Source organism: Pongo abelii, chromosome 9, assembly GCF_028885655.2.
Source record: "Pongo abelii isolate AG06213 chromosome 9, NHGRI_mPonAbe1-v2.0_pri, whole genome shotgun sequence".
Lineage (NCBI taxonomy): Eukaryota > Metazoa > Chordata > Mammalia > Primates > Hominidae > Pongo > Pongo abelii.
In genome coordinates, this window is record NC_071994.2 from 23,646,681 (window position 1) to 23,671,868 (window position 25,188).

The following is a 25,188-nucleotide window of genomic DNA, read 5'->3' on the forward strand; positions in this document are numbered from 1 at the left end:
TCTCTGAGTCAGGAACAGTCCTACCACAGAGGAGTTGCTACAGAGCCAAAGTTCTCATGAGGCCAAAGTTCTGGGGGAGTCTGCCTTGGAAGCTCTCAGACCCTTGCTGTATGTGGAACAGAAAGGCCACTAACAGCTGCCCTTTGTGCTGGAGAGTTGGACTCCAAGTTTCATTCCCAGCTAGTTGGTGCCAGTGTCTAAGTCTACTGCGAGTCAGACCTTTGACCTATCTAGTGAATAAGCCCCATAGAGTTCCAGGATGGCACCCACAGGGCAGGGCTGCTGCCTGCCTTTGCATCATCACTGGGCCATCGCATCACCAGCCCTGCAGGAGGTACACATTCATGGACTGTCAGTCGTCACAAAGTACAGCTTCCCACCACACCTGATTTGAAGCAGCATCTGAAATGAGGCTGGGAACAATGCTGTGGAGGCAATTCCAAGTCATTTCAAAGAAAGATCTAGCTCTTTCCTCTTCCTTTCAGATAAGCAGATTTGTAGCTGTCCCTACCCCATACTCCTTCTGTATAAAACCAACTCGAAGCTGCCTCCATTCAGTGTTGGCTGACCATTCCTGCTTTTAAGAGGTCGAGGCCATCCTGGTCAACATGGTAAAACCCCGTCTCTACTAAAAATACAAAAATTAGCTGGGCATGGTGGCGTGCACCTGTAGTCCCACTACTCGGGAGGCTGAGGCAACAGAATCGCGTGAAACCAGGAGGTGGAGTTTGCAGCGAGCGGAGATTGCACCACTGCACTCCAGCCTGGCGATAGAGCAAGACTCTGTCTCAAAAAAAAAAAAAAAAAAGTCCAGAGTAGAAACATATTTGCTGAATTATTAACACAAAAGAAACGAAAACCTATGTGCACACAAAAACCTATATACTATTTATTTATTTTTTTAGACAGTCTCACTCTGTCACCCAGGCTGAAGTGCAGTGGTGCGATCTCAGCTCACTGCAACCTCTGCCTCCCGGGGTCAAGTGATCCTCGTGCCTCAGCTTCCTGAGTAGCTGGGATTACAGGCCCCCACCACCACGCTGGCTAATTTTTTTGTATTTTTAGAAGAGACAGGGTTTCACCATGTTGGTCAGGCTGGTTTTGAACTCTTGACCTCAAGTGATCCGCCCACCTCAGCCTCCCAAAGTGCTGGGATTATAGGTGTGAGCCACTGTGCCCGGCCAAACCTATATGCAAGTGTTTTTTGCAGCTTTATTCACAATCTCCAGAAGCTGGAAGCATCCCAGTGTCCTCCAACAGGCCAACAATCAATGGAACACTACTTAGCAACAAAAACTATTGAATCATTGACCCACGCAACATGGGCGAACCCCAAGTGCATTCATTATGTTGAGGGAAAGAAGCCGGACTCAAAAGGCCATACACAAATTCCATTTATATGACACTATGGAAAAGGAAAAGTGACGGGGTGGGAGAGCAGACCCGTGGTTGCCCAGGGTTAAGGGTTGGGGAGCTTTGACTACAAAGGGACAGCATGGGGGAGTCTTCTTGGGGTGATGAAAGTTTTGTATCTTGATTGTTGTGATGGTTGCATGATAGAACTGTACACCAGAATGAATTTCATAGTATGTTAATTTTAAAAAGTCAAGTGACTGGGCTGGGCATGGTGGCTCAGGCCTGTAATCCCAGCACTTTGGGAGGCTGAAGTGGGTGGATCACCTGAGGTCAGGAGTTCAAAATCAGCCTGGCCAACGTGGTGAAATCCTGTCTCTACTAAAAATACAAAAAATTGGTCAGGTGTGGTGGCGCATGCCTGTAATCCCAGCTACTTGGGAGGCTGAGGCAGGAGAACTGCTTGAACCTGGAAGGCAGAGGTTGCAGTGAGCTGAAATTGCACCATTGCATTCCAGCCTGGGCAACAAGAGTGAAACTCCGTCTTAAAAAAAAAAAAAAAAGTCAAGCAACTGTTGAAGGTTTCAGGAAAAAATTGTGGTGAGGTGGGGAAGCAGGGAACCACATTTAGATACATGTTAATTTCGATGGATCCCCGAGTGCATAAAGGCTCACTGTATTCAGTAACAAATGACCTTGCTGTTCTCAAAATACATCTGATAAAACCGGAGTTTGTTGGACTTTAGCTGCGTAAAGAAGAGGTCACAGGTATGACTGATGTAAGAAATTACAGACCTGCTTCTAAGAAATTGCAGTCTGTGCTAGAACCAAACCCTTCAAGTTCCATGAGCCATTATCTGAGACGATCAGTGTCTGATTACATCCTAGGAAAGTCCATAGAAATGCTGCCTTCAGTGGAATCCTGTCCCAAGGGGAATGCCCGACTTACAGATGCACCCCAAGGCTGTCTGTGAAACTTACTTGGATGAACTTTAAGATCAGTGCTTACCTGAAGGCCATGACTTTGTGGCTTAGATGATTCTTCCTTTGCCAGGAAGGTCAATTATATACCAAACTCTGAACATGTGCTGACTGTATGTCTTTCCCAGTTAAATGCATCATTCTAATAAGTTCATCAACTATAAAACCTAGTGATGGATTGTTTCTTCTCCCCTCACCTTGCCGCTGAAAGAAAGATAAAGCCAATGTAGGGCTTGGGAAGATCAGATCCAGAGTTAAAGCTGGACTTCACAGCTGCCCAAATTAGCCAGGTTCTAAAGAAAAATCACACAACAGACCTATTTTGCTCATAGACAATTTTATTTTTTTTCTCAGTATGTGCCCTTGAAGATTCCAAAATGTTGGAGTTTCTGATTCTCCTGGGATCAAAGGTAAAAGCATTGTATGGAAACACTCAACCTTGGCTCATTACTCTCCTGAGGAGCTAAGTCTGGAGGCCTCAGAGAGAGGGAGCTGACATTCACAACTTACTCCAAGATGGGTAACACAGTGAACAAAGAATTAGTAAAACATAGACTCAGTCTGTAGAGGGCTTCAAATATACATATTCTATATATATAAACCTGTTATATAGGATTTCAACTTATTGGTTTCCTTGTGATTTGTAATTAAAGTACAAATGATAAAGATGTTGCACACTGCTGATTTCCCCTTCTCAGCCCCCCTCCCTCCCCAACATAAATAACATTACAAAGGTCAGGTGATCCTAAGAATTTTTGTTGTTGTAAATATTTTGTTTTTAAAATCATATTCCCCTTCCTCCCCTGCAAACTACCTCTGAGAGTTTGTAACATAGCAGCATGGAATGGACAAGACTGGGGACAGCATGGAGGTCTAACAGAGAGAGCGCAGAACGTTGCTTCTCACTGAGGGGCACCAGATGGGCTTCCGCATTTCCATTGACAACAGAGGCTACGACAGGAAGCAGAGAATGTGCAATGCGGCTTCGTCCTCCTCCAAAGAGAAGGCTAGCTGGACCACTGAGAAAAGCCCTAAAGGCATTGAGGTTTTTGGAGACAGAGCACAGCTCCAGAAATGTCTTGGCTCAGTATTTACACAATATCTTGAAGCTGCACTTTCCTTTTAAGAAATGTGTGTTTCTGAAGGTGCCTCTTCTGAGGTTGGTTGGGGGAAAGGAGAAACTTAAAAACAAAAACAAACCAATTCCCACATGTGTAAAAGTCCTGTTATAAGTCTTAGTTATTTTCACACACATCATTAATAGTAGATACTGACAATGATTGGTTTCTTTTCTTATTCTTTTTTTTTTTTTTTTTTTTTTTTTTTTTAGAGCATGAGTAAAGAGAAAGAGAGAAGGAAGAAGTGCACTAAGGAGAGCGCCGTCCCTTCTTCAGCATTAAGTGACACTGGATGGTCTGGATTCGGTTCTTGGCCGGGACAAACTCGGGCTGAAGCTTCAATGTGGATTCATACCACACCAGTGCTTTTTCAAATTCTTCCTGTGAGGGCCAAGGAGACAAATGTGAGGGGATGGCACCAGCAGACTAAATATATACTGTGACCTCTTTTTTCTCAAGAAGCACCTCTGTGCTAGGGACAATTCTGCAGCATTTGCTCAATGGATCTAAGTCTTTGTGGAAAACTCTGAGATTCCTCTGGGAGGAAACAGCTGCCTTTATCCCCGAGGTATAACATCACAAAGGAAACTATGGCAGCGCCCAAGAACAAAAGGGTTTGTAGAGCAGCTTTTACAAACCCAACAACAGTAATAATTGTGGTAATAATGAGACCTAACATTCCTGAGTGCCTGAAATGTGCCAGGCACTGTGCTAGGTGCTTTATGAAATCCTTCCATTTAATCCTCACAGAAACCTCTAGAACCGTGCCTGACAAATGCCCATTATGCATCTGCCTAAATTTTCTAATGTAGCTGGAAAGACGGAAACTAAGTCAGGTATCTCAATTGGACTTGTACATTTTGAAGAGTTTTAAAATTCTCTTTAACATTTAAAAATGCCAACAAAGATTGGGAAATGATCCCTGCCATATTGAAGGTTAATCTTTTACTTAGAGTTACACTCTCAAAGAAGAGCCCAAATCAACTGGTTTAATGCCTTCTTCTAGCCAAATGAGAGACATAAGTCCTCGTTCATAGTAGCAAACTTCACATTTACTGGGGGCAACAACAGATTCTTCAAGAAGCAGAGGGAAATCTGCATATTTGGCAATACCTCCCTGGCAAAATACTTCTCGCCTCTGAAGTCAAGAATGATACATGAAGCTGGTAGCCCAGGGCTGCTCACTCTATAAGCCATTACTGAGAGCATCTTGGGAATATCCCTATGTGTGATGCCACATTTTAGATGAAAGTGAATGGCATGATTCTCATGCTAAATTGGGTTATGACAGCTTTTAGAGGGTCCCCCTGGGATTTTCAGTTCTGAAATCAGTTCTTGTTTCTGATCAGAATGAGGGATCTGGATGACTTTGCCATTTTCTCTGTAAATGGTATTCCATGAAACTAGCGGAATTTCTTCATTCATTAACTACTTGGTGAGCACCTACCATGTGCCAAAAACACTGTGAGGCACTGGGAACAGGGAGGTGAAGAGCCCGTAGGCACTGGGAAGAGGGAGGTGAAGAGTCCCCAATGAGCCCGTAGGCTAGAGGGAAAGACAAATACTTAAACAAAAAATTATAAAACAAAGTGAAAATCCAGCAAGAAAAATATGCAAAGGGTGTCATGAGTGCGATGACAGGTACCTTAGCCCAACCTGGAACCAAGAGAGCATGTGTGTGTGTCTACATGGAGTGTTAGGAGAGGTTTTCTGGAACAGGTGGTGTCTCCAGGAAATTGTAGGTAAATCTGACTCTGCTGTTAATGTTCAACTCAGGTTGAGGAACTATGTAGTTGCAAATACTTAGAAGAATTAGATGTATTATTTTTTTAAAAACCTCTTGAACCCTTATCCATAAAATATAACATTGGTGGAGCTAGCAATTTTAGACAAGCTTACAGGAAACTGGTGGGCAATGACATATTCAAAGAGGTTTTGAAATCAAAGATGTGCTACTGTTTGGCAGAGTCTGTACATACTGCTCACACCCCCATCTCACCATTGCCACGTAGACATTGCCCAGAGTGAAGTGGTTCACAGCAAAGTGTGGTGCGATCTCTACTGCCATGGTGGCTACTATGACGGCGTCATTCCAGAGCTTGGCATTGTGCAAGATGTTGGCCAGGCTAATCAGGGGCACATCCTGGGAGAAGAAGGAGAATGGTGAGAAGGGAAAATTGGGTTTTGAGCTTTCATTCTTGTTTTTGGTGATCATAAAGAATACAGTCTGTGTTTCCTGGTGAATGATTAGAACAGTGCCACTCAAAGTGCTTTTGTGCTGTTTGCTACTGGTCTGTGATAGATAAGGTGCTTGTACCAGAATATAAATCAATTACTTCTTTCATTGGCGAAGTCTTGCTTCGAAAACAAACACAACAAAATGTCAGCTGAAGTAAACAATCTGCTGAATAATGTAGTTGGTTTCTTCTGGTGAAGCTCCTTGTCTCATTGCAGACTGCTAATAAAAAGTCTGTGTACTGTCCACAGACCACACTTAGAGTCATGCTGTCAGAAAGCCAAAATAATTTCTGCAAGAACCATTATATCATTAGGGGTTGGCAAACTTTGGCCCATAGGCCAAACCTAGTCTTCTGCCTATTTTGAAAAAAGTTTTATTGGGACACAGTCATTCCCAGTCCTCTACGTTTTTCTGTGGCTGTTTTCATACTACAATGCTAGAATTAAGCACGTGCACCAGAGGCTGTCTGGCCTCCAGAGTCCAAGTGTTTTATTCTCTTGCCCTTTTCAGGAAGTTTGCTGACTCCTAGAGGTAGGGCCTCAGCCCTTCCCTATTGCCTAACAGTATAGAGTACAAAATGATGGATGGAACAAGTAGCAATATTGCTATCATCACAAATATCATTCCCTTTAAATGTCTTACTTGAGCAACTGTTACCTGTGTCATGCCATATTGGGTTCTGTAGCAGACAGAGAAGAAACAGAAAAAAAGGACCCATCTTTGTGACAGCCATAGAATGCATGACCCTAGACGAGCTCATTGAAGTTCAATAAGGTGCCCAAATTCACAAAGCTAGTAAGAGGTAGAGCTGTGTTTAAAACTCAGCAATGCCTGACAGTAAATCCTGTGTTCCTTCCATCATTCCATATTGCCTTGATGAACAAAGAAGACACCAGCCATGTCTTTAAAAAGCATAAGATCTGGATTAATGCAGAACTCAGAACACATGGATACAAATGTGCTGATAAAACACTGTACTTTCTCATCCGTCATAACAATAACTGGTCTTCTGGAAAAGTCTGGTGTCACACAGGGTTAGCCGGTTTGTTTTTTTTTTTTTTTTTTTTTTGTGGAAAAAGTAGAAGTCAGACAAGGACCAGGAACTGGCCAATGTACATGAAGAAATGGAAATTTGCTTCTATCTCTGCGCTTGGAAGCAAGCTCAAGCCAAGAGGATAAGCAAAACAAGTCTAAGAGGTCACCAGGCCCCTGAGGACAGGCTAAACTCAGACTGACTTCTATGTGTCAGCCCACTTAGGCCAGTGCATTTGCTGTATGTTGGGTGGCTCTGAACACAGCAGAAAGGGGACTAAATGCAGTAATGTCTTATAGTGATCTGGAAGGCCTTCCCCACGTTCCAACCTGCTAAGGCTGGGAAGGCACGCAGCAGGGACAGTTCACAGGCTTGCTGGGGCACAAGCCCAGTCAGAAGGTCTCCTGCCCCATTCTCTCCTTGTAACATGTCCTCACTGGCTGAGCATGAGGGAGGCTGGTTGAAAGGGCAGAATAAACCATGGGGAATGGAAAGGCCCAAGGGGCAGAAGTTCCCACCTTCTGAGTCCCACTCACCTTCATCTGGTGTGGCGCATAGTGCAGAGCCTGGCGGAGGCAGTCGATTGCCTTCTTTCCTTGGCCTTTCACCCTCCAGTAGAGGGCTGCCATGCTGGAGAGGACCCAGGACGTCTGGTTCTGCAAAGGAATGTTAGCCAAGGCTGGTGTCCTTTCAAGAACATACTCACTTATTACCAAGATTAAGTTCAGTAACACAAGTCATGACCAATCAACTGAGTATTTACTAAGTGCTAGCACTCTGCTCAGCACTTTCTGTTCCTCCTGTCCTTCATTAATCCTTAGAACAATCCTGTGAGCTTGATACTACTATTACAGCCCTTCTATAAATGAGAAAACTATGACTCAGAGAGGTTAAGTGTCTTGCCCAAGTTCACTCAACTACTGAATAGCGGAACTATATCTCATATCTATGTTCTATTTTATTTAACTTTCTGAATAGGTAACACAGTCACATGTTTCAAAAACCAGGAAGTATACAAAGTTATACCATGAAGTCTCCCTCCCATCCTTGTCTCTATGGTAGACAAGTAAACACTATTTTTAGTTTTTTATGTTTCCTTCTAGAATTTCCTCCCCTCCCCTCCCCTCCCCCCTCCTCCCTCCTTTCCTTTCTCCTTTTTTTTTTGAGACAGAGTCTCGCTGTCGCCCAGGCTGGAGTGCAGTGGCATGATCTCAGCTCACTGCAACCTTCACCTCCCAAGTTCAAGCGATTCTTCTGTCTCAGCCTCCCGAGTAGCTGGGATTACAGGTGTGCACCACCACCCTCGTCTAATTTTTGTATTTTTAGTAGAGAGAGGGTTTCACCATGTTGGCCAGGCTGGTCTTGAACTCATGACCTCAGGTGATCCGCACACTTCAGCCTCCCAAAGTGCTGGGATTACAGGCAAGAGCCACCATGCCCAGCCGGATTATAACAATTTAATCTCCTGCCAGAAATATGTAAGTATCACCATTTCCTTATAGCCCCATCACAGAGTTTGTTACTAAACTCTTAGGCCCCTGACAATCTGATGGGTGAGAAATGTGGTTTTAATCTGCATTTCCCTTCTTATGAGTAGGGTCGACCATTCTTTCATATTTGTTAGCCTTTTGTATGTCTTTTCTGTAAATTATTTGCTTTTATATTTTGTTAATTGTTCTGTGAGGTTTTTGTCTTGTCTGTTGGTAAAAAGTTCTTTACATTTTAGGGAGATCATCCTTGCCTATGATTTACAGATAAGTTTCCCAAGTTTGAAGTCTGTCTTTGGACTTATGGTACTTTGTGTGATGCAGATTTTGATTGCTACAGAATTTGTTTTTTTATGATCTTCAATGACTTCTGGATTTTCAGTTGTAGTTAGGAAGCCCTACCTCATTCCAAGGATATAAAGAAATTTTACTGGGCCAGGCTTGGTGGCTCACAGCTGTAATTTTAGTGCATTGGGAGGCCAAGGCAAGAGGAGATCAGCCTGGGCAACACAGCAAGATCCTGTCTCTACAAAAAATAAAAAATTTAGCTGGGCATGATGGTGTGCACCTGTAGTCTCAACTACTTAGGAGGCTGAGGCAGGAGGATCGCTTGAGCTCAGGAGTTTGAGGCTGCAGTGAGCTATGATCACACCACTTAGTGCACTTCAGCCTGCAGGAGACAGAGTGAGACCCTGTCTCTTAAAAAGCGAAAGAAATAAATATTTTACCATTTCCCCTACAGAATTTTTATAATTTCATTTTTTACATTTAAATATCTGATCCATTTGAAATTTAATCTGCTGTAAAGTAAAAGATATGACTCCAACTTAATTTTTCTCCAGATAGCTACTAATTTGTCTCAAAATTTAATTAATAATTCACCTCTCTCCCCACTGAGATACTACCTTTACTATATATAAAACTACAGTATTTAATTTAGGCTGAATTTTGAATTTAGGTCTAACTTTGGATTTTTAAAATCTATTCCATTTGCAACTTTTGATTGATGATCTCTGACTCCCAGCCATTACAGAAGAGGCACTCAGAAAACTTAACTGCTTGTCTGACTGTTTTCAATAACATTTTTGTTAATTTTATAATTCTACATTGTCAGGGCGTATAGTATTTACATTCTGACCTATCACCCTATGCCTCACCTTTTAGTATTGGTTTTACAGCTGAATATAATCAGTGGTCACTGACATTACTTTTGTGTGGTTTTCCCAATCATCTCCTGGTGGCTAAAGCTCATCTTCTAATAGTTTCCTCAAGAAGGGCTCATGGGAACAATATTCTTTGAGATCACTGCTATGGGTTGAACTATGTTCCTCCAAAATTCATATTTTTAAGTCCCAATCCCCTGTACCTCAGAATGTAACTGTATGTGGAGGTCTTTAAAGCAGTGATTAAGTTAAAATAAGGCTATTAGAATGGGGCCCTAACTCTAAATGACTGGATTTATATGAAGGAGCTAGAAGAAGGACAGACACACCAGGGTCCTGTGTGCACAGAGGGACAACCATGTGAAGAGGCAGCAAGAAGAAGAGAGAGGTCTCAGCGGAGACCAACCCTGCCAGTACTTTGATCTCAGGCTTCCAGCCTCCAGACCCATGATAAAATAAATTTCTGCTGTTTAAGCCACCCCATCTGTGGCATTTTGTTCTAGTGGACCTAGCAAACTAATACATTCATATATGTTGAAAACTTTCTGTCTGGTGCTTTCAGAGCTAAAAGACAGCTTGGTTGGATTTAAAACCACAGCTTATTCTTTCCTCAAATAATGCGTCAGCATCTCTCTATTGCCTCTTGGTGTGGAATACTGCTGCAGAGAAATCTGAAGCTAGCCCAACTTGTTTCTCCTTGTTAAGTGACTTGTTCTTTTTGACTGGTATTCCAAAAGGATTTTAAATAAAATGATCTTAGGCCAGGTGTGGTGGCCCACACCTGTGATCTCACCACTTTGGGAGGCCAAAGAAGGCAGATCACTTGAGGTCAGAAGTTTGAAACCAGCCTGGCCAACACGGTGAAAACCTGTCTATACTAAAAATACAAAAATTAGCCTGGCGTGGTGGCAGGTGCCTGTAATCCCAGCTACTCAGGAAGCTGAGGCAGGAGAATCACTTGAACCCGGGAGGAGGAGGTTGTAGTGAACCAAGATTGCGCCACTACACTCCAGCCTGGGTGACAGAGCGAGATTCTGTCTTAAAACAAACAAAAAACACAAAAAAGGTATTTCTTTAATGCTAATATTTGACACACAAAAGAACATAAATAATTAAATACACATATAATATATAATTTCTTCTTTTTTCTGAGGCAGCTCTTGCTCTGTCCCCCAGGCTGGGGTGCAGTGGTGTGATCACAGCTCACTGCAGCCTTTAACTCCTGGGCTCAAGTGATCCTCCTGTCTCAGCCTCCTACCTCAGCCTCCTGAGTAGCTGGGACTACAGGCATGCACCACCATGCTTGGTTAATTTTTAAATTTTTTGTAGAGATGTGATTTTGCCATGTTGTCCAGGCTGGTCTTGAACTCCTGGGCTAAAGTGATCCTCCCACCTCAGTCTCCCAAAGTGTTAGGATTATCAGAATGAGTCACCGTGCCAAGCAAATATATAATTATATAACATAGTTAAATATTAAGTATATAACTATGTAAAACATATTCATGCTGTAAAACATACAACAATGAATATTCCAGAAACGACCACCTTACTGAAAAATGAACTTGTATTTACTTATGTGTTCTTACACCATTCCATCCTCACACACTATTCTAAATGTTATCTTTATTATTCCATTTCACCTTTTAAATATAGTTCTATCTCTGACATACATGTGTACTTGACTCAACAATATACATTAGTTTACTTCTTCCTGTACTTTATGAAAATGGTACAGTAGTCCCTCCTACCTGAGGGGGATACATTCCAAGACCCGTGGTGGATGCCTGAAACCATGGATACCATCCAGTTTTACATCTACTATTTTTTTTCAATCTGATAATGAGAGGCAGGGAGCTTCTACACGATGATTCACATCCCGTGTGGACTAAGCCCAACAGCAGGTGGTTTCATCATGCTACTCAGAATGGTGGACAACTTAAAAACTTTTAAATTATTTACTTTTGGAATTTTCCATTTAATATTTTTGGACCATGATCAACTGTGGATAACTGAAACCGTGGAAAATGAAGCCGCAAATAAGGGGGGACTATGGCGTATTGTATGCAGACTTGTCAAACTTGGGGCTTTTTATTCAACATTATATTTCTAAGATTCATTCATGTTGTGTTTATTCAATTTCCTTGCTGCACAATTAAATGCTCATTAAGTTGAATATACTACACGGTATTTATCCATTTTCTGTAGATGGGCATTTAGATTGCTTCCTGGTTGTCTCCTGTTATAGTTAGAGTAGACACCACGGAGTAGAATTTCTGGGCCACAGGATATGCATATGTTCAAAAAAAAAAAAAAGAAAACCAAGAGATTGCCAAATTGTTTCCCAAAGGTGCTATGCCAACTTACAACCCCATTCACATTGTTTAAAAGGACCTCTTGATCCATATCCTTCCTAACCCTAGGTACTGTTGGTGAGGGGAAAATGGCATCTTCCTGTGGTATTACTTTGCATTTCCTGATTACTAGTGAGATTGAGAATTGTTTCTCATGTTTATTCATCACATATCACTTCTGTGAAATGCCTGTTAATAGCTTTAATGCATTTTTCTATTTTATTACTTTTCATCAATTTATGTTTTGTATATTAATCTTTTGTAGATTAAATGTGTTACACGTTTTCTCTCCAGCCTGCCTTTCTTAGTTAAAAAAATTAAACTTTAATATACTTTAATTCATTAACATTTTCTTTTATAGTTATTTTGTGTCTCCTTTAAGAAGAAAACTTTCCTTACTCCATAGCCAGAAAGGTCATCTCCTACATTTTACTCTAATTTTTAACATTTTGTTTTTGATACTTGAGCCCTTAATTCATGTGGAATTGAATTTTTGTGTAAGATATTAAGATTGAAATTAAGTAAGCAATTGCCCCAGTACATTTCCTGAATAGTCCCTTCTCTTCCCACCAATTTTCAATATTACTTTTTTAATATATCACAGTTCTGTATGTTAGAGCAGAGGTCCCCAACCTTTTTGGCACCAGGGACTGGTTTCATGGAAGACAAATTTACCATGGATGGGGTAGGGGGTGGTTTTGGGATGATTCGAGTGCATTACATTTATCGTGCACTTTATTTCTGTTATTATTACACTGTGAAATAATTATACAACTCACCATAATGTAGAATCAGTGGCAGCCCTGAGCTTGTTTTCCTGCAACTAGATGGTCCCATCTGGGAGTGATGGGAGACAGTGACAGATCATCAGGCATTAGATTCTCATAAGGAACTTCAGTGCAACCTAGATCCCTCGCATGTACAGCTCAGGCAGTAATGCGACCAATGGGGAGTGGCTGTAAATACAGATGAAGTTCACCTGCCACTCACCTTCTGCTGTGTAGCCCAATTCCTAACAGGCCACAGACCAGTACCCATCCGTGGCCTGGGAGTTGGACCCCTGTATTCGAGTCTGTTTCTGGGCTTCCTAGTCTTCCTAGCCATTTTTATTTATGGTTGAGCAAATAGCATAATGTCTTGTTTTATCAAAAAAGTAAGACAACTCTCACTTTATTTTGCTTTTCAAGAGTGTCAGGTCTATTCTTCATGATTTACCTTTCCATATAAAGACCTGCTTTTCAAGTGCCATAAAAAACCCTGCTGGTACTCTGATTATAATAGCATTGACTCTATAAATCAAATTGAGGAAAACTGACATGTTTATAACACGTGTCTTCTTATCCATGAACATTATATATCTATTTATTTAGATTGTTTAAAATGGTTTTTAATAAAAGTTTTACCTCTTGCTGCACAGAGGTCTTGATAACTTTTGTAAGATTTATTGAGAACTTTATATTTTTATAACGATGTATATTTTTTAAAATTACACTTTTAAATTTTGTGCTGCTGTACAGAAATGCAACTTTTTATTTATTGAGTTTACGGGAAGCCACTTTGAGAAAAATATTATTTCTAAAAAACTGTGGAGTCTTTGGGGTTTACTATACAGATAATCATATCATCTCTGAATGACATTTTGTTTTTTCTTCTTTATACTTAGGCCATTAATTTCTTTCTTTCTTTTTTTGAGATGGAGTCTCGCTCTGTCGCCCAGGCTGGAGTACAGTGACACAATCTCGGCTCACTGCAACCTCTGCCTCCTGGGTTCAAGTGATTCTTCTGCCTCAGCCTCCTGAATAGCTGGGATTACAGGGCTGCGCCACCATGCCTGGCTAATTTTTGCATTTTTAGTAGGGTGGGGGTTTCATCATGTTGACCAGGCTGGTCTCGAACTCCTGATTTCAAGTGATCTGCCCACTTCGGCCTCCCAAAATGCTGGGATTACAGGCGTGAGCCACTGCGCCCAGCCTAATTTCTTTTTATTGATTTACTGTACTTGCTAGGAGTTTCAGTACAAGGTTGAAAAGAAGTGGTGATAGTCTGCATTCTTTTTCCTGATTTCAAGTAATTATTTTTCATATTTCCTCATTAAGAATCATCTTTGAAGTAGATGTTTTGTTGATTATTTTCACCACATTAAGGAAGTTACTAAGTTTTATATTATAAATGGGTATGAATTATATCAAATGCAATTTACTGAAATGATTTCATAGTTTTTTTCCTTTAATTTGGTGACTCAAATTTTACGTTTTCCTAGAGTTAGACCATTTTCAGTATTTCTGGGATAAACCCAACTTGGTCAAGGTATATCTATTTCTAAAGAAATGTGCTGCTGGATTCAGTCTATTAACATTTTGCTTATGATTTTGATACCTAAGTTCATGAGTGAGATTAGTGCTCTCTAACTTAAAAATTATATATGACAACATATATAAATATATATAATTTTTCTTTCTCATAATGTCTGGTTTTGTTTTAAAGGTTATACCTGTCTCAAGGAATTAACTGGTATGTCATTCCTTATTCTAATGTCTGGAAGTCTGTTTATATCAGGATGAGGTATTTCTCAAAAGTTTGTAGAATTCACACTTGCAAAATCAACAGACCTTGTTGTAATCGTTGTGAGAAGATTTTTTAAAAACTTACTACTTAATTTATTTGAGAATTATGAGATCCTTCAGGTTTTCTTTTTGTTCTTGAATCAGCTTAAGTACATTATATTTTTCTAAGAAATTGTCTACTTGTTTTCAAATTTATTGGCATAAAGTTGCAATTATATGCTTTTCTTATCTCTTAATTTGATATAACCATAGTTTTGTTTTGCCCTTTTTCTTGATATTGAGTATTTGTACTTTCTTTTTATCTTAATTTTGCCAAAAGTTTATTTTACTACTTGTTTCAAAGAAACAACTTTTGGATTGTTCATCTTCTCTATTGTATCTTTGTTTTCTATTTCATTGATTTCTACATCTAGTAACAGAACTTAGAAATACACAAATTGAAAACTTACAGGACTAAAATAAGATATAAGCAAATTCATAATTATTAATATAGTTGAATATTTTAGCCTCTCAGTAACTTATAGAAGACCAAAAAAATCAGTAAAGAAAACATAAACAATACTATCAGGAACTTAACCTAACTGATATTTCTAAAATGCTCTACCTAACAAAAGCAGAAGACAATATTCCTTTCTAGTGCACATGAAGCATTAACCAAGATAGGCCACATTCTGGCCCATAAAACAAGCTGGAATAAGCTGAAAATAATTCAAATCATACAAAGTATGTTCATTTACTACAATGGAATTAAACTAGCTGTCAATTAAAGAAAGATATCTAGAAAACACCCAAATAGTTGGAAACTAAATATCATACTCCCAAATAACTCATGGGTCAAAAAAATTAGAAGGAAAATTATAAAGTACTTTGAATTGAATGAAAATGAAAGTACGACAAATTAAATTTGTCATAAATTTACAGGGAACGTTTAGCATTGAACATCTACATTAGAAAAGAAGACAGGGATCAAGTCAATAATACAAGCTTACATTAAAAGCCTAAAAAAAAAAACTATTAAAAACCTAAAAAATGAAAAGCAAATTAAATCCTAAGCAAGTGGAAGACAAGGAAATTACAAAGATAAGAGCAGCCATAAATGAAAGAGAAAACAAAAAGATGGTGAAAAGTCAGTGGATCCTCAAACTGATTATTTAAGATAAATAAAACTGGCCAAGCATGGTGGCTGTAATCCCAGCACTTTGGGAGGCCGAGGTGGGTGGATCACTGGAACTCAGGAGTTTGAGACTGGCCTGGGCAACATGGTGAAACCTCATCTCTACTAAAAATACAAAAAATTAGCCAGGCATGGTGGTGCAAGCCTGTAACCCCAGCTACTCAGAAGGCTGAGGCACGAGAATCACTTGAACCCAGGAGGCAGAGGCTGCACCGAGCTGAGATCGCACCACTGCACTCCAGCCTGGGCGACAGAGCGAGATTCTGTCCCCCCATTCCCCAACAAACAAAAAAAATCAATAAAATTCATAAACTTCTAGCGAGTCTGATCAGAAAAAAAAGAAATAAGATACAAAGTACCAATATCAGGATTAAGAGAGGGTCCATTACTACAGATCCTACAGATAGTAAAAGGATGATAAGAAAATAATATGAAGAACTTTATGCCAATAAAGTAAACAATTTAGATGAAGTAAACAAATCCCTTGAAAGACACAATTACCAAAGATCACCAGAGAAGAAAGAGATAATTTGAATAGCCCTAGATCTATTAAAGATATTAGAGCTATAATTAAAAACCTCCCACAAAGAGAACTCTAGGACCAGATGGCTTCACTGGCAAATTCTATCAAATATTAAGGAATTCTCTACAGACTTTTTCAGAAAACTGAAGTGAAGGAAACACCTCCAACTCATTAAACAAGGTCATTATTATCCTGATACCAAAACCTCACAAAAACATAATAAAAAAACCACAGACCAATATCCCTCATGAACATAAACACAGGTACAAACTGACTGACTTATGCATAATGGAGAAGGGTGTTTATGTTGACAGATTTGCAATTTCTAACTGTAGATCTATCTTTCTTTTGTTTGCTTTACATATTTTGAGGGTATTTTACTGAATATGTATAAGTTTAGAACTGGTATATCTTTCTGGTGAATTAAACATTTTATCATTATGTAGTCATTCTCGCTACTCCTAATAATTATTGTTTTGAAATATATGTTTTTCAGGTAATTAATATAACTATGCCTACCTCCTTTTTATTAGTTTGTACCTGGTATTTCTTTTCCAATTTTTTTGTTTTAGATGTAGTCATAAAAATACGCAGTTCCTTTAAAAGTTTTCCAATTTGACATTATTGTCACTGCTATATTATAGATCATTTTATATTTGTCCAGATTCTTGAATGCTTTTTTTTTTTTTTGCATTTTCTTGTATTGATTTTTTTTTGGCTCATCCTCTTCTTACTTCATTATTTTATCCTCACAGGTTCTAGATTTGTGTATTCTTTTAATGATACCCTTAAATTTTACTGTAAAAATTTAACAAAGTCTAAACAATGTATTATAACTCTCTTCTCCTGAATAATAAAAGGGCTTTTGAAAACCTAAGATCTGATCATCCCACTCTTAAATATACATTCTACTTTGTACAGTATTTCAGTCATTTCTTTTAAAATCCCACAAATTATTATTTTCCACAATGTTTGGGTTTGTATCTTATTTGCTTAGCATTTTATTTTGTCATTTTATTTGCTTAGCAAATCTTCTTGGGTCTCAGATAATTCTTCTGCAGCCATCTTATAAAAAATTTTCTTTAGAACAGCACTCTTGGTAGTAAATCTTTCCAGCTCTTTGCTTATCTTTAAATATCTTTATTCTTCCTTCATTGTAGGTCACACAATTCTAGGGGGTCTGGTATCCTTTCACAATTGTCATCTGGCCTTAATAGTGGCGATTAAATAGGTTGTCATTTTAGCCATCATTTCTCGTAGGTGATCTGTCTTTTCTTCCTGTCTCCATGAGGGCAGAGATCTTTTGAGTTGTTTTTCACTGATTTATCCCAAGCACTTAAAAAGTAAATGGCATATAGTAAGCTTCTACTAACCATTTGTTGAATGAATGAATAAATGAATGAGTGAATGAATAAATGGCTACTGTGATACTTATTGAGCTATTGTCTTTCAGGTCCAAATCTGCTTTGTGATAACTGCTGGCACTCTGCAAACCACATTTCTCCTTTGTTAACAGGCTTCTTGTTAGGTTCAGCAAACATGTGCACTAGAAGATAGGAAGGCAAGAGGGAGAAGGCACTTCTTTCTTCCTGTTTGCATGCTGCTTCTGTCAGTGTTATTCCAGCAACAGCACTCTAGTCTCCAGGTTCTTTAAGCACTCCCAGACCCAGGCTCACTGTACCCTTCTGCCACAAGGCTGTCCCTCTCTGTGGAAGCAAGAGCTCCAGCTCCTCAGAGTTTCTCCTGTGAACTTCTAAATTCTGAAAACCCTAATCACTTGCTGCCCTTTTCCACACCTAGTGGGAGCTGTTCCCTACAGTTGTCTTTAGTTTACTTCCTTGTTTCCTTTTTCTCTTTCAGCCCTCTACAACAATGTCACCAATTCTCTAAATCAAATTTGCTTTTCTGAAATACCTAGTGTTATTTCTGTTTTCCTGACAGTACCCTGACTGAAATGGATGCTTTAAGATACCTTTGCCTTTGCTATTTTGTAGTTCTACTATAATGTATGTAGGTATGGATTTCTTTTTATTTTTCCAGCTTCGAAAACATGGTACTTCCTAAGTCTGTTGATTCATTTGTCTCCTTGTCTCTATAATATTTCGGGTAAATTTTTTACAAAGCTTGCAATTCACTATTTAATTATGTCTAATTCATGTAACCCATCAACTGAATATCTGACTTACACAATTTATTTTAGTTTAAGATGTGCTAATTTGCTTTTTAAATTTACCTACTCATTTCTGATGCTATTTGTTTTCTCATCTTTGTAATCACATCATTTAAATGTTTTATAATGAAAAATTTCAAGTATATACAAAAATAAAGGAACTACTCTTTTTTTTTTTTTTTTTTTTTTTTTTTTTTTTTTTTTTTTGAGATGGAGTCTCGCTTTGTCACCCAGGCTGGAGCGCAGTGGCGTGATCTTGGCTCACTGCAACCTCTGCCTCCCGGGTTCAAGCTATTCCCCTGCCTCAGCCTCCAGAGTAGCTGGGATTACAGGCGTGAGCCATCACACCTTGCTAATTTTTTGTATTCTTAGTAGAGACAGGGTTTCACCATGTTGACCAGGCTAGTCTCGAACTCCTAACTTGGTGATCCACCTGCTTCAGCCTCCCAAAGCACTGGGATTACAGGCGTGAGCCACCACGCCCGGCCTGGAACTACTCTTTTAAAAGTTGCACTCCTGGCTGGGTGTGGTGGCTCACACCTGTAATCTCAGTAATTTGGGAAGCCAAGGTGGGAGGATTGCTTGAGGCCAGGAGTTTGAGACCAGTCTGGGCAACATAGCGAGACTACATTTTTATGAAAAAAATTTAAAAATTAGCTTGGCATGGTCCGTGACTGTCGTCCTAACTACTTGGGGGGTTGGTGGGTGGGGCAGGGAGGATGAGGCAGGAGAATCACTTGAACACAGGAGTTTGAGGCTGCAGCGAGCTAAGACTGTGTCACTGCACTCTCGCCTGGGTGACAGATGGAGACCCTGTCACTTTAAATTACATAAATAAATAAATAAAACAATATAATGAACCCTCATGTGCTTGTCATTCAGCTTCAACACTTATCAACTCGTGGCCATGTTGTTTCATCTATAACCTCATCCATGTTAATGTGAAGCAAATTCCAGATTTCATACAATTTCATGAGTAAATTCTTTAGTGTGTGCCTCTAAAAGATAAAAACTCATGTTTAGAACATCAGCCTATGTACATTATGCCTAAAGAAGTGAAAATGATTCTTTAATATCATCAAGTATTCAGTTGGTTGTTCCTATGTCCCCCAAGTATCTTACAAAAGTTTCGTTTTGCTTTTACAGTTTGAATCACAATCTAAATGTGCGCCATACATTGTAATTGGCTGCTTTCTCCTTAAATCTGTTGTGATCTCTGGAGTCCATCTTCATTAGCTTTTTTCTTTACAAATTTATTTTTGTAGAAGAAATAGGTTATCTGTCCTGTCGGTTTCCAGCATTAGACTCTGCTATTGCATCCTCATGGTACCATTTAACATGCTCCTTTGTTCCCTGTTATTTCTCATAAATTGTAATTAGAGAAGTGACTGGTTTAGATTTAACTTTTGGGGGAAGAGTAGAGACAAAACTACTTTATAGGTAGGATGTGTACTTCTAATGATATACACATACTGTCTGGGTGTCTCTGAGATGTTAGCAGCAAGTGATGATCACTGCTGATATTCATTAAGAGCTACAAAACTGTAATATTCCAATGTTATCACTTTCAGTTTATTAATCTTAATATTCCTAGAGAGACTTTCCCTCATCAATTGCTTATCCCCCAAAAAAAATTAATTTAGAAAAGGAAGGATACACGCTTTCTACTTTTAATTATATCTACATTGAAAAAAAACTATTCCCATGTGATATGGTTTGGCTGTGTCCCCACCCACATCTCAAATTGTATTTCCCAGAATTCCCACACGTTGTGGGAAGGACCCAGGAGGAAGTAATTCAATCATGGGGGCCAGTCTTTCCCATGCTATTCTCGTGATAGTGAATAAGTCTCATGAGATCTGATGGGTTTATCAGGGGTTTCCGCTTTTGCTTCTTTCTCATTTTTCTCTTGCCACCACCATGTAAGAAGTGTCTTTTGCCTCCTGCCATGATTCTGAGGCCTCCCCAGCCACATGGAACTGTAAGACCAATTAAATCTTTTTGTTCCCGGTTTCGGGTATGTCTTTATCAGTAGCATGAAAACAAGCTAATACAGTAAATTGGTACTAGCAGAGTGGGGCACTGCTGAAAAGATACCTGAAAATGTGGAAGTGACTTTGGAACTGAGTAACAGGCAGAGATTAGAACAGTTTGAAGGGCTCAGAAGAAGACAGGAAAATGTGGGAAAGTCTGGAACTTCCTAGAGACTTGTGGAGTAGCTTTGCCGAAAATGCTGATAGCAATATGGACAATAAAATTCAGGCTGAGGTGGTCTCAGATGCAGATGAGGAACTTGTTGGGAACGGGAGCAAAGGTGACTCTTGTTATGTTTTAGCAAAGAGACTGGTGGCATTTTGCCCCTGTCCTAGAAATTTGCAGAACTTTGAACTTGAGAAAGACGATTCAGGGTATCTGGTGGAAGAAATTTCTAAGCAGCAAAGCATTCAAGAGGTGACTTGGGTGCTGCTAAAGGCATTCAGTTTTATAGGGGAAGCAGAACATAAAAGTTTAGAAAATTTGCAGCCTGACTATGCGACAGAAAAGAAAAACCCATTTTCTGGGGAGAAATTCAAGCCAGCTGCAGAAATCTGCATAAGTAGCAAGGAGTCTAATGTTAATCCCTGAGACCATGGGGAAGATGTCTCCAGGCCACATCAGGGAATTTCATGGCAGCCCCTCCCATCACAGGCCCAGAGGCCCAGGAGGAAAAAGTGGTTTTGTGGGCTGGGCCCAGGGTCCCTGTGCTGTGTGCAGCCTAGGGACTTGGTGCCTTCTGTCCCAGCCGCTCCAGCCATGGCTGAAAGGGGCCAACATACAGCTTGGGCTGTGGCTTCAGAGGGTGGAAGCCCCAACCTTGGCAGCTTCCATGTGGTGTTGAGCCTGCGGGTGCACAGAAGTCAAGAATTGAAGTTTGGGAACCTCCACCTAGATTTCAGAAGATGTATGGAAAGTCCAATTAAACCTCTTTTTGCCCCCAGTTTCAGGTATGTCTTTATCAGCAGCAAGAAAATGAACTAATACACCATGCATTCTCCAAGGCACAATTATCAATGCAAATTCAATAGTTTAATTGTAGGTGATGCATTTCATTCATTGCAGTTATTATCCTCCTGTTGCTCAAACTGTCTTATGTTTGGCCAATGGGAGCTTATTCAAGTTCATTCCAAATTCTTTTGATACAACCTTTGTTGTCATTGCGAGCTTCCTTGCTTTCCCAGACTTGGTAGAAGCTTTTTCTCCAAAGAATACTGGTTCAAATACTTGGTAGAAGCTATTTCTCCAAGGAAAACTGGTTCACCTAGATTGTGACCTTTAGGTACCGCTTTCCACTAAAATGGAAGCTAAAGTCCACAATCTAGACACTAAAGGTGCTTATTAGTACTGGATCTGCCATTACCTCTAGTTTTTTCAGCAAATAAAGCTAGGAACTTTGTATTTTAAAAATGATAAAACACATCAGAATTTGTACCAATATTCCCAATTCAAGACCACAGGTGTTAACATCATCATTCTCACATCTGTATCTCCTTTCATCTCTACTAAAAATTCCAGTTCTCAACACCAAAAAAGAACTCATTCATTTCACAATACATACACTTAGAATCTCAGAAGAACACTATCAATATCATTAACAACATTATTGAAAATAGTACAGGTTGAGTATACCTAATCTGAAAATCCCAAATTTGATATGCTCCAAGATCCCAAACTTTTTGAGCACCAGTGTGATAACTGAAATGCTCATTGGAACATTTTGGACTTTCAGATTTGGAATGCTCAAACAGAATAATGCAAATATTCAAAAATCCAAAAATATCTGAAATTGAGGCTGGGTGTGGTGGCTCACATCTGTAATCCCAGCACTTTTGGAGGTGGAGGTGGGTGGACTGCTTGAGTCCTGGAGCCTGGGCAACACAGGAAAGACCTTGTCTCTATTAAAAAAACTTAAAAATTAGCTGGGCATGGTGGCACATGCCTGTAGTCCCAGCTGCTTGGGAGGCTGAGGTGGAAGGATTGCTTCAACCTGGAAGGTTGAGGCTGTAGTGAGTGGTGATCACGCCACTGCACCTTTAGCCTGGGTGACTGCTTTCCTTATAAAACCGAATGCCTTTAACAGCACCCAAGTCACCTCTTGAATGCTTTCCTGCTTAGAAATTTCTTCCACCAGATACCCTAAATCATCTCTCTTAAGTTCAAAAAAAAAAACCATCTGAAATTCAAAGCACTTCTGGTCCCAAGCATCTTGGATAAAGGATAATCAATCTGTACAAGGTTTTCTTTGGTTCTTAGGGTAAATCTAATTAGGGATGTATAGTCAAATACAGTGGACCCTTGAACAACACATGTTTGAACAGTGCAGGTTCACTTATACATGGATTTTTTTCAGTAAAAGTTAGACCAAGCGTGCTTGCCTCTCCTGCCTCCCCTTCCATCTCCTTCACTTCTTGTGCCTCTAATACCCCTGAAACAGCAAGACTGACCCCTCTTCTTCCGTTTCTACTCCTCAGCCTACTTAACATGAAGATGGTGAGAATGAAGACCTTCAAGATGATCCACTTCCACTTAATGAATAGTAAATATATTTTCTCTTCCTTATGATTTTCTTTTCTATAGATTTTAAGAATACAATATAAAATACATATATAAAATATGTATTAACCGACTGTTTATGTTATCATAAGGCTGCCAGTCAATAGTGGGCTATTAGTAGTTAAGTTTTTGAGGAGTCAAAAGTTATATGTGGATTTTAAACTGTGTAGGGAGTTGGCACCCCTAACTTCCATGTTGTTCAAGGGTCAACTGTAATTGTGTTTTAAAGTCACTTGGAATAATTCCTCTTGATAATTCCCTTTGGTATGGTTATACTACCAACTGAATACATAGGCTCATTTAAGTAGAAACTGCTTTATTAAAAATTTTGTGTAACTGTGCAAAATATTTACTTGGTTTCAAAGTCAAATTGAAAAAATAATGTAGATTCAAGGAACCTAGCTTCATTCCTTGTCCTCGCCACCCTATTTTCTTTCCTCTATGGAAAACCATTTAAAAATATTTTTAAGATTTAGTCTTCCATTTTAAAATATCTTTTTCTCTACATATATCCATTCTTCCCTTGCCATTTTTTAAAAAAAGATAAGTAGTATCCTAAGATATTATTTTTTTCCACTTTTTCTCCTCCACTTGATATCCCGGAGATTTTATTCCATTGAAATGGTCCTTGTTCTTTTTGACAGCTGCAGAAGCCTCCACTGTGTGGATGTTCACACATAATGTACATCCACAGGGAGCTTTTCATTTAATCACTCTGCTACTGCTGGGCATTTGGGTTGTTTCCAATTTGCTACAAATCAGGTTACAATAAACAGCCTCATTCAAAAGTATTTTTGTTTTAATGTTTTTGCCAATGCATTTTTGGGAATAGTTACTAAAAGTAGAATTGCTGGCTAAAAGGGTAAATGAATGTATAATTTTGCTAGATATAGTCAGTTTCTTCCCTGTAAAGGTCATCCATTTCTTTCTTTTTTCTTTTTTTTTTTTTTTTGAGACAGAGTCTCATTCTGTCGCCCAGGCTGAAGTGCAGTGGTGCACTCTTGGCTCACTGAAACCTCCGCCTCCCAGTTCAAGTGATTCTCCTGCCTCAGCCTCTCAAGTAGCTGGGATTACAGGTGCCCACCACCAAGCCTAGCTAATTATTTTTATTTTTTTATTATTAGTGAAGACGGGGTTTCACCATGTTAGCCAGGCTGGTTTAGAACTCCTGACCTCAAGTGATCCGCCTGCCTCGGCCTCCCAAAGTGGTAAGATTACAGGTGTGAGCCACTGTGCCCGGCCCATTTCACATTTTCATTAGCAATGTATGGCAGTGTGTTTCCCCACAGTCTAAGAGGTTTTAGTCTTAATAAAACTTCTGAATTTTTTGCCAGTGTGATGGGTGAAAAATATCTCAATGTAGTGTGGTTTTGATTTGTTCTTTTTCTAGCTTTTTGGGATAGAAGCATAGATCACTGACTTTCATCTCCTCTCCCCTTTCTGTTTTAAACTAATATATCCATTTAGGATATAAACTTCCCTCAAGTATTGCTTTAACTGCATCCCACATGTGCTGATATACCATATCTTTTATACTGTATCATACATTTCAAAATATTTTCTAATTCCCTTTGTGCTTTTTTCATTGACCCACGGATTATTTAGAGGTGTACTGCTTAATGTTACCAAAATAGGTGAAGATTTTCTTTTTTTTCTTTTTTTCTTTTTAGACGGAGTCTCACCCTGTTGCTCAGGCTGGAGTGTAGTGGAGTGACCACAGCTCACTGCAACCTCTGCTTCCCAGGTTCAAGCAATTCTTCTGCCTCAGCCTCCCGAGTAGCTGGGATTACAGGCACGCACCACTGTGCCCGATTAATTTTTGTATTTTTAGTAGAGATGGGGTTTCATCATGTTGGCCAGGCTGGTCTCGATCTCCTGACCTCAGGTGATCTGCAGGTCTTGGCCTCCCAAAGTGCTGGGATTACAAGCTTGAGCCACCGTGCCCAGACTGGAGATTTACTATCTCTTCTTTTGTTTCTGATCTTTTTTTTTTTTTTTTAGCTTAATTCCACTGTGGTGAGAAAACATACTGTAAATGATTTAAATGTGTTAAACTTTAACTGAGGCTGAATTTATGACTCAGGTTATGATCAAGATGGTAAATGTTCCATATGGCTTTTTAAAAATGAGTAGTTTATCATAGTTGATATCAACATTATAGAAATATCAGTTAGGTCAAGTTTCTTTTTTAGTAAGATGATTTATATTTTTACTGATTTTTTTGTCTGCTTAATTCTATCACCTATTGAGAGGTATGTTAAATCCCACTAAGACTGCAGATATATGTTTAATATTTGTTATATAACTTAAAACTATGCTATTAGTTACATATAAATTTACAACTTTCTATATCCCTAGTGGACAAACCATTTTATCATTATGAAATGTCTTCCTTTAACCGTAGTAATGCTTCTTACCTTAAATTCCATATTATCTGTTATT

At 39.3% G+C, this 25,188-nt stretch overlaps 1 protein-coding gene across 5 annotated transcripts in view; it reads right to left on the reverse strand.

The window, feature by feature from the left end:
- Positions 1-2,654: 2,654 nt before the first annotated feature.
- TTC17 (tetratricopeptide repeat domain 17) overlaps positions 2,655-25,188 on the reverse strand; it is a 144,109-nt gene continuing 121,575 nt past the window's right edge. For all 5 annotated transcript variants that reach the window (XM_002821858.6, XM_054524474.2, XM_054524472.2 and 2 more), the window contains 3 exons: positions 7,261-7,380; positions 5,452-5,595; positions 2,655-3,833 (listed from right to left, as the gene is read on the reverse strand). In XM_002821858.6, coding sequence (XP_002821904.3) covers positions 3,702-3,833; positions 5,452-5,595; positions 7,261-7,380 — 396 coding nt within the window. In that variant the 3' untranslated portion in view covers positions 2,655-3,701. The remainder of the gene's footprint in view (positions 3,834-5,451; positions 5,596-7,260; positions 7,381-25,188) is intronic.